We start from the raw sequence: 13144 nt of genomic DNA, 5'->3' as shown, positions 1-13144 counted from the left end.
TATTCTTAGCCCATGACTTCTTTATTTGATAGCGAGACCCCTTGACATGAATAATGAGACACCTGATGCGATGCCTGTTTCAAGTCGATCACTTTTGCTTTGCCTTGGGCATAGAGTTTCCTTCAGGCCTTTCTATAAGACGAGGCCTTTTCCCGAGACAGTACCCCGTAGAGGGTTTCCAGATAAAAGCAGACTGATACTGTACCAACTACCCTCGATTCAATCGTTTAATCGTCCAACCCGACCGAATAGCCATGAATATACACGAGCATCGGCGGCGGTTAGGGCTGCGCCGCTCGGTGGGCCGCTTATGGCATCACTTCTTTTTCCGTGAGTCAACCCTCTCCCTCTCCCCACCAAACCTAAGCTCCAAAAAGAGCAACCCCTCCAACAAAATAATTGAGTTAATCATGGCCGAACCCACCAACCCAGCGCTAACAGCGCCCTCGCCAGCCGCCATTCCAGCAAGCGAGCCCCAAACCCAATCCCTCCCTATCCGCGACTCAAAACCCGCCAAGCCAGTCGCCAAAGACGCCGCCCCAACTGACGGCGCCGGCGACGCCGACAAAGCCCTCACACCAGCTGAACTGAAGAAAAAAGCCAAAGCCGAAAAGGCTGCCCGTCGCGCGCGCGAGAAGGTAGAGAAAGAGCAGGTTGGTGGCCCAGCTGGTGGTGCCGCGCCTGGTGCTGGCGGTGCCGGTCGTGGCGGTGCACCGGCCACGCCGAAGAAGGATGCTGGTGCTGGTGCTGCGCAGAAAGGTGGGAAGGCTGCGCCTCCGCGTCGCGGGTCGGGACCTGTTGGCGCGGGTGCGCCTGCTGAACAGAAGCAAAAGAAGGATGATAAGAAGGTTGCTGTTTTTGGTCATTTGTATGGTCAGCAGCGCCGGACTACTGTTGCGGGTGCCGGCAAGGAGGTTCATCCTGCTGTTCTGGCTTTGGGATTGCAGTTGAGGGATTACGTTGTTTGTGGTAGTAGTGCGCGTTGTGTTGCTACTTTGCTTGCTTTCAAGCGGGTATGTATTTTTCTCTCTTGATTTGTGGGTGACATGCTTGCTGGATGGTTATACTGACTGTTTCCTGTGAAGGTCGTTGAATCTTATACTACCCCTCTGGGTACTTCGCTCGCTCGCCACTTGACCACACATCTTTCCCACCAGATTACATATCTTTCGACGTGTCGGCCTCTTTCGATCACTCAGGGCAATGCTATTCGTGCTTTGAAGTTGGCTATTGCTGGAATTGATCCTTCTACACCGGAGTCCTCCGCTAAGGCTACATTGTGTGACTTTATTGACAGCTTCATCCGTGAGAAGATTACTGTTGCCGGCCAGGTGATTGCCGACAGCGCGGCGCAAAAGGTTCAGGATGGTGATGTGATTGTGACATTTGCTGGCAGTAATGTTGTCAAGGAAACGCTTCTGTTAGCACACAACCAAGGCAAACGCTTCAGAGTTTCAATCATCGACTCGAGACCCCTGTTCGAAGGCAAGAGCCTCGCACGCGCACTCGCCAAGGCCGGATTGGATGTGCAGTATACCCTCGTCCATGCCACTACTCATGCCATCAAGGACGCTACCAAGGTCTTCCTGGGAGCGCACGCCATGACAAGTAACGGCGGTCTGTACTCTCGTGTCGGTACCGCTCTAGTTGCCATGTCCGCCAAAGAACGTGCCAGTGGCGTTGAAATCCCCGTCATCGTCTGCTGCGAGACTGTCAAATTCACCGACCGCGTCGCTCTCGACAGCATTGTCGTCAACGAAATCGCCGATGCCGATGAGCTGGTCTCCTCCCTACCCCCTCAACAACTTACCGGCCTGCCGGACCCCGGAGCCAACTCCCCTGCCCCGATTGACAATAAGAAGGGCGGAAAACCTACCTCTGCCGCACCCACACCTGAGACATCCGCTGCATCATCTTCAACATCTCCGCTAGCAAATTGGAAGGACACACCCAATTTGCAGCTGCTGAACATCATGTACGATGTTACACCTGCCGAGTATGTCGATATGGTCGTCACCGAGATGGGCAGTCTGCCACCTAGCGCCGTCCCCATTGTCCACCGCATGAGCACGAATCTGTGATGTCCCACTGTCTGTGTCTATACTGCAAAATAAAAAGTTTCCTAGGGCCTCGACTTTGTGATATCCAGGTCTGCTCTCTTGTTTGAATGCATTACGAGCCAGCAAATTTCAAGCTGGTGTTTTGGGAATATGAATTTCTTCTTTTTTTCTTCATCTTTGTATGAATTGTCGGCTTTCTTTTTGATCGATAGATCAAGCTGTGTCGAGTTCCTCGTTGGACCTGGAGACTGTGATATGAATGGACGGAATAGATTACTTACATGTATCAAGTGGAAAATGTATGCCGGTGAACATTTTATTATATCGAGGCAATATAGAAATCAGAATCGCCTGAGTTGTTGCATACAGGCATGCACTTCGAGAAACAAGCTTGTGGAGCCGCAGGTGCATACTAGCCGTGTTTAGACTAGCATGATACAAAGGCGGTGTATTAATAGCACGTTATTCTGCCGTTCAATAATGTTGACAAGCAACAGCGAACCTCGGCCATATCTTGCTCTCACTATAGAAACCACACAACCATACCCCCTAAACTTTAAGATTACACAAGGTGGTCAAAAAGTATTCAAAATGGTACCTCCAATCCCCATTCCCCTTGCACGATCCCCGCGTCTCCCACCCTCAACCCTAACCCCAACTTCAAACCAAGCTAACAACCCCCAGAGCAAAGACTCCTCAGCAACATACCTACACATGCACCAACCAAAACTAGCCGATCTCTTCGAGGAATTCACAAGACCTCACACCTCAACAGCAACAAACCCAAACAATGACCCCCACAATAGCACCAGCAATAGCCGCGACGCAAACACAGTAACCTACGGCTCAACCTCACCAACCACAATCCCTTCCTTCCTGCCCATCGAAGACATCTACGTCGCGCCCCAATACCAGCCCCCAAACCCCGAAGACGAAGACGACGTTGTGCCGGATCAGCATGCCGCATTTGGGATTACGCGCGCTATGGATCGGAGACATGAGGCTGTTTGGCGGGATCTTGGTCTTGAGGCCCTTGTAAATGGGGAGGGGCATGGTGCGTCTGGTCCTGTTGCGGCTGGGGGTACTGGGGCTGCTGGTGCGGCAGGGTCGGGGCCTGGTGCTACGATTCGCGGGAGTGGGGGTGGTGCTGCGGTTGCTGGGGCTCCTGTTGTTAGGGTTCGAGAGGCGGGCAGGAGGATGGGGGGTAGGAGGGTCATTGGGTTGAGGTGATTTGGTGTGTGGCTTTACGTTTTACTGGGGTATGATGGTGTTTGGCTGTATGGCCTGGTTATATGATATGATACCCATGATCCATGATAGGATGGATGCTGATCTTGTATTGTTCGAATAGTTCATTGATTCGTTTCCATTTGGATATCTCTTTCCTGAACCATTAAATTGTAGATCAAATGGCCGTCGTATGGGCTTGGTTTGACAGCCGTAACGCCGCGCATGATGCGATATGATTATGTTGCCTTTAGATTCGGTTGATGTCGACCCTAGCGCGCTCATATAGCTTGTGACTCAGCTGCTTTTGTTCGCGCTCGTCTTCTGCTACCAGGCGTGGGTGAATAGTCATTTGAGCGTAGGAGCCTGCTGCACGACGTTTTGATAGGGTGCCGGGGTTGATGACTAGAACGCTGTCCACGACCTGTAAAGAGTGGTATCGTTAGTATGGCGAGGGTATTTACAGCTAGCAGACAGTGTATCAAAAGCTCACCTTGACAAAAGGAGGCAGCATGCTCGGCACAATTAAGATATCTGGCCGTACGTTCCACCATTCGCCCAATTTCATATAGGGCAAATCCAGCATAGCACCTGTGGCCATACCACTCTCGGTTCCAGGCTGGGGAAGGCTTGCCCGTCCAGTTGAAGGGAATAAGGGGAAGAAGTGGCGCTGCTCCACGAGATATTTGGGTAGACGGGTGAGCAGGTTGCCCTCCGTCGGCCGGCCATGAATGACTTCCTCGCGGCGGAGCTCGGAGAGTACGTCATGTGAACACATGCCAATCACAGACTCATTGAAAGACAATGTGACGGGATTCGACACCATGCGTACCTGCTTGGGCAGACCCAGCTCCTTCTTAGGAAGTTGCTCCTGTGGCCAGGAAACATGTCGGCTGAGTACATCGCGTACAGAAGGAACCATCACGATGGTAATGCTGGGAACTGCTGCTGCGAGTCGTGCCAGGTGTGTTGAGATGCAATGGCGGAACATAATAGACAGGGTAGCTGTGTCCGGGTCGATACCCTTGATGTCTGGCAGGTCGAAATCACCTGATGAGAGCAATGGGTGCTCGATATCTAAGAACGGACCCATGAGAACGAGACTATCGGCGAAGCAATCAGCTGCCTTTTGGCAAATTTCCTGCAATGGTTCGTAGTCCAGGTTGTCATCTGAGGTGTAGGGACCAGCAGCCAGCATCACGTTCAGTGGTAGACTGGAGTCGGCTTCAATTCGATCGTTGATATTGTCCAGAGCTACAGCTGAAGATGCGGCGGGAGGCAGAAGAGGAATTGGGAGAATTTCTTTCACGGTAAAATATTCACCAGAAGGATTGATGCCACGGAGAGCCACAATTTGACCTGGGAAGAAGTTGGCCGAGGGTACCGAGTCCACCTTCAGAGGTACACGTCTGCCAGCTCCAGTCCGGCGTGATGTCTCGAGGACAAGGGAAGCCGGGTTCAGCTTTCCTTCTAAACTGTCCGAGGCGATTCGTCCGACAGCAACGATTTCGCTTGTGCTCTGTGTAGCTGCACTTCCAAATGTGATGTCGTCTGAGTTGAATTGTGCCTGGAATATCGCCGTGAACTCGTCGATGCGGTCGTCCAGAATCTCCGATGCTTCTGATAGCTTCATGCCCATTGGCTTGTAACCAAACTTCTTCAGATCTGTGTTCGCTGTTGGCCGAATGCGCGCCTCGGAGAATGGTGCCATTGGTGTTTCTGGCAAGGATAGGTGTGAATTGAGTGTCTCGACGGTCTGGCCGGGGTTGGATCTCTCTGAAAATGAAACTGACCTGCCGTGGTGTTAGCAGCTATAATGTATAGGTCCCAAGAAGAACATACGGTATTCCGTCACCAGGGGTCCCGGGCGTTTTTGTACCCATATGTGAAGGTTTTTCGGTCTTGACTCTAGGCGTAGCGGGCGAGGAGAATTCGGACTTGCGCTTGACCGATCCGAGACCACCAGCAGATCTCACATTTGAGGCAGTCGGAGTCAATTGATCCAACATCCCAAACATATCGCCGCCTGCTGCGGCAGCGGCGCGCGGGGTTGCTGTGTTTGCGCTTCGTTTCTCTGTATGCCGGCCAGCGTGGCTGCGACTTTCTCGTTCCAATGCATCTTGAACATCTTGCTTGAAGCCTCGCACGGTCATCATGGTCAGGGTCACACCCTCGCCCATCTTCATACTATAGGATTCCCATTTGTAGAATAGCTCCTCTGCGGTGATCGAGTGCACTCGCAACATGGAGAGGAGCTCAGCCATGATGTCCTTGGGGATCCCATCAGGGAATGAGCTCGCGAACTGCTCATTGAGTTCTGCTTCGGCGTCCATCGTTGATGATAAGGTGAAAGTACAAGTTGACGCGGGGAGACGCGTGAAAGCGTGTCGCTGACCTAATCACCCAAAAAAGTAATATTATTTGGGCATCGCGGCAATCAAGGTGGACCTGTCCTGTCCTTTGGGTTTTGCTTAAGGCTCCCGCAATTTATTTTGTTTCGAGTTCCCCTATACTCCTTATAGACCATATCTCATGATGGCTATCACCGAGCCCCAAGATGTGCCCGTGGCCAACGGCAATGCTGTGCCCGCAGAGACAACACCCGCAGTGAAGACACAATCTGAGCCTACTTCAAACTCAATTGACCTCGACCTCCCCACCTCTGCTACAGACGGCCTCGTCCAGAAGCCTTTTCCTAAACCGCTGGCCGAGTCCAAGCCCAACCCGCCTGCACAGCTCACCGATGACCAGCAATCCAAGTATGATGCCCTACTCAAGACTGCTTCATCATGGACCACAGTCGCCACTAAGGCAGAGAAGAACGCCCCTACCGAACCCATCACCGAAGACGAGCGCATGTGGTTGACTCGGGAATGTCTCCTGCGCTACCTCCGCGCGACCAAGTGGAATGTTTCCGAGGCTGAGACCCGCCTCCAGAGCACTCTTACATGGCGCCGCGAGTATGGGTTGGCGAAGTTGACTCCTGAATATATCTCAATTGAGAATGAGACTGGCAAGCAAGTCATTCTGGGCTTTGATATCAACGGACGGCCATGTCTGTACCTCTTGCCCTCCAACCAGAACACAGAGAAGAGCGACCGCCAGCTTGAACATCTTGTCTTCATGCTGGAGCGAGTCATTGATATCATGCCCCCTGGCCAGGAGACTACGGCGCTTATTGTCAACTTCAAGGAGACCAAGTCTGGTCAGAACGCAAGTATTGGCCAGGCCAAGCAGACGCTCAGCTTCTTGCAAAATCACTACCCCGAGCGACTTGGTCGGGCTTTGGTTCTCAATGGTTAGTCGATGCTGTGTCGCAGACTCGTTTCAAGTTACTGATTTATATAGTGCCTTTCCTCATCTCTGGATTCTTCAAGTTGATCACACCCTTTATTGATCCCAACACTCGGGAGAAGCTCAAGTTCAATGAGGACTTGCGTCAACACGTTCCCCCAAGCCACCTCATGAAGCCTGTGGGTGGTGATGTTGAATTCCGGTACGAGCATGACGTTTACTGGCCTGCTTTGAACAAGCTGGCTGAACAGCGCCGTGAGGCATACCGCGAACGCTGGGTCCAGGGTGGCAAGCTGGTGGGTGAGTTGGAGAACTACCTGAAGGGCGAGGATATTCCCGGCCTCTCGCAGTCCAGCGGCGAAGCCAAGGAATCAGCCTGAATGGGCATATGTCTTCCAATACTGACCATGTCCTACTTTTACTTTCTTGTTTTAATTACCCCACCGTCACCATTTTCTCTCTGCGCCGGGAGACTTCTTTGTCCGCTTATACACACCACTTTGTTCCGAATGCCTGTTTATAGACGTTTATCTTTGCAATAAATTTAGCGATAGAGTACCCTGAATCTATATGCCTGAATACTTTTAAGTGACCTGCCCAGAGTTTTCTTTGTGGCCGTTATTAGTCTTGCCATTACACATTGGAATCAACGATTAACTTCCGCGTGCTTTAGACTGGGAGCTTCACAACGTGCAAACAAAGTCTTTCATATATACAATACTCGGGGATTGATTAAACATCAGGAATATAGTTCAATCTGAATGTGCATCAACAAAGTTAAGCATCCATATCAAACTCTGGGTTGACCCACGATGGCTCCGGAGCCTTTTCTCGCATCCAAGCACCAAATTTATGCAAAACACCGAACACTATACATCCACCCACAAGCACAATAAGACCATGTGCAGTGAACGTCCAGGTCCAACCGGAAGAAGCTTGCCAATTCGCAATGAAGAACTATCCAATAGAACAATAGTCAGCCAAATTTCCAAGTTTCAGTTGCTGAAACATACCGGATTAATGAAAGCACTGAGGTTGAGGAAGACAGCATAGAAGGTAATCACACTAGTCGTTTGTAGAGGATAGCAGTCAACAACGTAGCTGCTGGTCACAGTATTGCCAATTTGAATACCTGCTGCGACTAGAGGATGGTCAGTCTCACTTTCATCTGCATTGATCTTGAAAAGTGCATACACAAGAAGAATGCCACTTGGCCGACGATCCAATGGTAGTTCTTGTCGATGCTAACCCCCCATACGATCAATCCAACTATACCATTGCAATCGTTAGTCACTCGAGGTCTATGATGATAGATGGATATCACTTACCAGTCGTGATCAGTATAGCCGGATAAGCCAACCACAAGCGCATCTCTGGCACACGAACATTGCCGTTCCGCTTTGACAACCTTTCAACGATATAATCACTCAAGCGACCAGAACACCCAACCTCTGCAACGACCGTGCCGAGCAGCAAACCAAGGAACAGCAATCCTTGTATGAGAGGCGTGTATTGCGCATATGCTGCTGGTACCATAGTGATAACCGACAGAACCCACCAGTACCAGGAAAAGCTGTATCCGAGTATAGCCAATACAACAGCTGGTTGCCGGAAGGTGAGAACGAATCTGGTAATTGAGTCCCAAGGCTTGGGATGACGCATGCCTGGAACTGGGCGCCAATTGATGAATGGGAGGTTTTTTGTTCTTCGTAGATCTGACTGTAGAGCTTCTGGTGTTGGTGAAAGTGTGGCCAAGGCGGTGCTATTTCCGATAAATTTTTTTTCAACATCGGTAGGTAGGACTTCGTTGTCATCCAGACGAGGCATTTGTTGAAGCATCTTGTTGCGAGGATAAAGAGTCTCTGGCATTAAGAAGAGCTCGAGTATCAATAATGCTGCGAAGAGAATTGCATTGAACCAGTTGATCCATGCGGCACTGACCAGATCCAGCAAACCACCAACTATATTGAGAATTGCTCAGCACAGGATCCGTAACGAGGCGCCCGGGCATACTTACATGTAGGTCCGAGAAGTAATCCAGCATCGATTGCCAGGACCCATAACCCGAGTTTCTGACCGCGCTCATAGTCAAAGAAAAGGTCATTGACTGAGATAAGGAAAAAAACGTTAGACAAGCCGGCCAAAGGAACAGAACTTCGACTCACCAACAGCCATTCCAACCGTAGATGCCGGGCTCACGCCAAATCCTTGGAAGAAACGAGCAGCCATATAGCCCGAGTAGTTATCGGCGGCGGCGGCACCGATAGTTGACGCCAAAGCAATGAGTGTCCCAGTCAAGAAAACCATTCGACGACCATAGATGTCCCCGAGCGAAGACCATATCAGTGGACCAACGGATAGCCCTAAAGCCGGGACTGCGACCGTCCAGTTCACCTGTGAATAGCTGACTTGATATTGATCCTGGATTTCGGTAAAGGATGGAACCGTCGTAGTTGTCAGATAAGTGAACAAGAAATATCTTTTTTGTAAATTACTTTGTGTTAGTTATAATTTCGTAGGTTCGCTTCTCTTGCGAAGATGAAGGTAGCTCAGTACGTACTTGAACATAACAATAGCCAATATGGTATGTTTTTGAAGACTGGACCAATTTAATGGGTCCAGTGAGTCTGCTGTAGGCTGTGGATGGAGCTTGATACCATTTTTGTTGACAACAGCTTGGTATAGGATCTGAGTGCCATGGTCGATAGGTGTGGTAGATATCCGGTCATTCGAGGCATCGAATGCACCGTCCTTTTGATATTTCTCTCCCATATCCCGCTTCTCTAACATTTCCGCTAGAGAGAATGACATACTGCTCAATTGAGGTGTTATATGTCGAAAAAGGCTTGTTGGGCGAGCCTTAATACGCAGATCCAATGATGTTGATATGCAACTTGATCAAGTTATAGTATAAAGTTGAATGCATGCATGCAGAACATGGGATAGGCCTTAGGTATATATGAAGAGCGCAATTTAATTACGAGTCCTATCAAGTAGTATGATACTTGATCGGATCTTATTACCAGGGCTAGGAATATCGTAACACAACGGCTCTTATCGGCGACTCTTTTGGGTTTATATGATTTGCGCATTTCAATTCATTGTACGGAGCAAACAAGGAACTGCAAAACAGCGATGAACCTTGAATAAAGTGATGTATCTCACAATCTACAGCGAACGCATGGGGGTTTCGCTTTCCAGAACTATAGAACAGTTTCTCTTCACTGAGTATATAATGCGCATAGTGCACAGAAATTGCAGGTATTCAACACATTTACCACTCAACTACTCTTGGATATCAAAGATTCTCGAAATTCTAGAGTAAGGTCTATCCTTTCTCTAATGAGTCTGGTGGCTACCCAAGCGACAGGGGTGTATGCAAGCCATCAAAACCAGCCAATCAATTGACCAAAGACGATGATAAGGGCTTACAGATAAGAGACGCAGAGGATCAGGGGCCAATTGATCATAGAACGTTTAAAATGGAATTAAATGTCAAATTAATCTCCCGAGATGAAGATCCGTGGGCACTGCTCGGTTCTACCTTGGAGGAATCTCTGGGGTATGCACTCCACGCCAAGGATCGATCAGTACTATGGGACAGGGTCTGATTAGGACCTTATCTTTCCGGCATGAATAAAATAGAGATTCTGAACATAGTGGAGTAATTATGTTCCTAATTTTGTTGTCATAACTACTGTATACGACATCCTCGGGTTGCCGCTTTCGCACATGCTCTCTCCAACCTATATCAGCCCATTTGGAGTAGAAGATAACGCTTCACTCACGAATGTCATACCAATGACACAAACAAAAATATCTATCGACATGAAGCGACCCTCCGATTGACGGCAAGTCCCCTTCGCTAGTTAACTTCCGTTTTAGGACAAGACCTGGAGAGGAACAGCCCCCTTCCCCACTGATAAGACTAAACGATAAAGTTGTTTCTGACATCATTTTAAACATTCAGACTAGGCCGTTCTATTCTGTGCATCTATAGAGAATCCACCGAAACGTGGCTCATGTGTATTCAATCAGTCTATCTCCAGCTCGGGTGCGGGTTCTGGGCTTTTGATCCGAGGTCGGACTTGGATTACACTGTGTAAAACAACGGCAGTGGAGCAAAATTACAACAAATAAGAAGATGATCAGTCCATTCACTTCATTCGCTACAATACCTTGGTATGCAGACCCGAGCGGGACTTGAATTACTGAGATTGGGCTGGGGTTACAAACCTTAAGGCAATAAACATGCTATCGAATTGAGCTCGAAGACATTTTCATGATAAGTATCTTTTTTGCTTCTTAATCTGTTTGATCCCCACTTGACCAAAATCATCTTCCAAGGCGAGGAGACACGGACAACTGTCAACGAGTTCATTGAAACTCCAAAGCATCTCGAGAAAAAAAACTATCTCTCACCCTCCATCACTATGCACGACTCCGATACTGACAATGTGTCAAACCAAATTCGACCAAACGAGTATACCTCGCTTCTATCCAAACCAATCGACGATTCATCATCATGGATCGAACCCGAAGAAGACAACCCTTACTCGCGAGACCTCGTCCTTGCCGAATTCTGGCTACTTCTGAAAGACTCAATCCCCGTGATCTTAGCATACACACTCCAAAATAGTCTTCAGACAGTATCAGTGCTGATATTAGGCCGTTCATCACCACAGAACCTGGCCGTGAGTGCATTTTCACAGATGTTCGCCATGGTCACTGCGTGGATGATTGCACTCGGTGGCACGACGGCCTTGGATACACTTGCCTCGTCTTCATTCACGGGCAGTGCCAATAAACATGATTTGGGAGTCTTGCTTCAGCGTGGATTCCTCGTTTTGGGTCTTTTTTATATACCGGTTGCTATCCTGTGGGCTTGTTCTGAGCCTGTCTTTCTCTTCCTAGGACAGGATCCTCAGCTTTCGCATGATAGTGCAAGGTTTTTGACTTGGTTGATCCCTGGTGGGTTGGGATATATTTATTTTGAGGTTATGAAGAAATATTTACAGGCTCAAGGTATGTATTCACAATCTACAATGAGTTCTAGAAAGTAGCCATTAACGAGCTCACAGGAATCATGCGAGCTGGAACCTACGTTCTCCTTATCACATCGCCCCTTAACGCCGGACTCAACTATCTGTTCTGCTACACATTCGAAATCGGTCTTCTAGGTGCCCCCATGGCAACAGGTCTCTGCTACTGGTTATCATTTGCCTTGCTAGTTGTCTATGCACGCTTCATCAACGGTTCGGAATGCTGGGGCGGATGGTCGCGCGAGGCTTTTCAAAACCTAGGCACATTCGCCAGACTGGCGCTACTTGGCGTTGTACATGTCGGAACAGAATGGTGGGCCTTTGAAATCGTGGCATTAGCAGCCGGACGCCTGGGAACAATCTCCCTCGCTGCGCAGAGTGTAATCATGACAGCCGACCAAGTCCTCAACACAATCCCATTCGGAATTGGAGTTGCTACTTCAGCCCGCATTGGAAACCTACTTGGGAGCCGAAACAGCACCGGAGCTGCACGGGCAGCGCATACATCTGCAGTGCTCAGTATGGTCTTCGGTGGAGCTGTGCTAGCCGTTCTTATCGGGACGCGGGACCATTTTGCGAAGATATTCAATGATGATAGGAGCGTCGTGCAGCTTACTGCTGAGGTACTGCCTTATGTGGCGCTTTTCCAGATTGCTGATGGGCTTAATGGGAGCTGTGGTGGAAGTTTACGTGGAATGGGACGGCAGCATGTGGGTGCTTTGGTCAATTTAGTGAGTTATTACTGTGGTGCTTTGCCGCTCGGTATTTGGCTTGCTTTCCATGGCTGGGGGCTTCAGGGTCTGTGGGTTGGTCAGTGTATTGCGCTGTATTTGGTTGGGATTTTGGAGTGGGGGATTGTTGCTCGTAGTTCGTGGGATGTTGAGGTTCGGAAGGCCTTTTTGCGGATGGATGTGCATGAGACTCTGGAGGATGGGGTGGAACGGTATTGAGTATGATATCATTCAAGGCTTGTGGGCTTCTCACAGTTATTGAGATTTGGTTTTTTTTTTTTTTTTCAATAGAAATCCGAATTCTGGCGGAACATAATCCACATCTCTTGCCATCCTATTTCGAGCGGCATGCGAAGTATAGCCAACACATCAATCGAGCACTTTGCTGTTACCTGGATTATACATATTACATTGTTACGAACTTTAATTGAGAAAGTCAGAAATAAATCAACGAACAACCATTATACTTCCGTTGACCTCCGTTGTCGGACAGCAAAGCAACTGATAATAGTCGTATAGATCGACTCCTCCAATGACCGGCCATTGATAAGCTGCACTGTACGCTAACAGCCCTAATTATATTCTCTATCTTTCCCAAATTTAATGCCTGTCTGGCGTTCCCACTCCTCGAAACTTCCCTTTTGGGACGAGGTAAATCTTGCTTTGCATGATCATGATGTATGCCGCCACCTAGTCTTGGATCTCCAATTCCCCGCCAACCGATATCCTGGCATATTTTCCCTAATGGGAAGTTCACGGTAGAGAAGAAGCTCAGCCATTCTAAGCGATG

At 49.1% G+C, this 13144-nt stretch overlaps 6 protein-coding genes across 6 annotated transcripts; 4 read left to right on the top strand and 2 right to left on the bottom strand.

Annotated features, from left to right (window-relative positions):
• Nucleotides 1-254: 254 nt before the first annotated feature.
• Nucleotides 255-2081, top strand: N7508_003493 (translation initiation factor eIF2B subunit delta; the record flags this gene model as incomplete). Its single annotated transcript, XM_058461559.1, has 2 exons — nt 255-1013; nt 1086-2081. 2 exons carry the CDS (start codon nt 255-257, stop codon nt 2079-2081), a joined length of 1755 nt encoding a protein of 584 aa, XP_058322136.1.
• A 693-nt stretch (nt 2082-2774) lies between these two features.
• N7508_003492 (uncharacterized protein) lies at nt 2775-3290 on the top strand (the record flags this gene model as incomplete). The annotated part of the gene is made up of 1 exon (XM_058461558.1): nt 2775-3290. One exon carries the CDS (start codon nt 2775-2777, stop codon nt 3288-3290), a length of 516 nt encoding a protein of 171 aa, XP_058322135.1.
• A 247-nt stretch (nt 3291-3537) lies between these two features.
• On the bottom strand, nt 3538-5620 carry N7508_003491 (DNA-directed DNA polymerase alpha subunit POL12; the record flags this gene model as incomplete). The annotated part of the gene is made up of 3 exons (XM_058461557.1): nt 3538-3711; nt 3781-5080; nt 5130-5620. The coding sequence occupies 3 exons, from the start codon at nt 5618-5620 to the stop codon at nt 3538-3540; spliced, it is 1965 nt and encodes a 654-aa protein (XP_058322134.1).
• A 202-nt stretch (nt 5621-5822) lies between these two features.
• Nucleotides 5823-6961, top strand: N7508_003490 (CRAL/TRIO domain protein; the record flags this gene model as incomplete). The annotated part of the gene is made up of 2 exons (XM_058461556.1): nt 5823-6585; nt 6636-6961. The coding sequence occupies 2 exons, from the start codon at nt 5823-5825 to the stop codon at nt 6959-6961; spliced, it is 1089 nt and encodes a 362-aa protein (XP_058322133.1).
• Nucleotides 6962-7358: 397 nt separating this feature from the next.
• On the bottom strand, nt 7359-9371 carry N7508_003489 (uncharacterized protein; the record flags this gene model as incomplete). Its single annotated transcript, XM_058461555.1, has 7 exons — nt 7359-7538; nt 7595-7722; nt 7776-7850; nt 7910-8542; nt 8599-8688; nt 8747-9060; nt 9142-9371. 7 exons carry the CDS (start codon nt 9369-9371, stop codon nt 7359-7361), a joined length of 1650 nt encoding a protein of 549 aa, XP_058322132.1.
• A 1643-nt stretch (nt 9372-11014) lies between these two features.
• N7508_003488 (MATE family efflux transporter) lies at nt 11015-12573 on the top strand (the record flags this gene model as incomplete). The annotated part of the gene is made up of 2 exons (XM_058461554.1): nt 11015-11606; nt 11663-12573. 2 exons carry the CDS (start codon nt 11015-11017, stop codon nt 12571-12573), a joined length of 1503 nt encoding a protein of 500 aa, XP_058322131.1.
• Nucleotides 12574-13144: the final 571 nt, after the last annotated feature.

The sequence above is a fragment of the Penicillium antarcticum genome, assembly GCF_028974205.1.
Source record: "Penicillium antarcticum strain IBT 31339 chromosome Unknown utg000003l_segment0_segment0, whole genome shotgun sequence".
NCBI lineage: Eukaryota > Fungi > Ascomycota > Eurotiomycetes > Eurotiales > Aspergillaceae > Penicillium > Penicillium antarcticum.
This window is presented reverse-complemented; position numbering and strand designations above follow the sequence as displayed.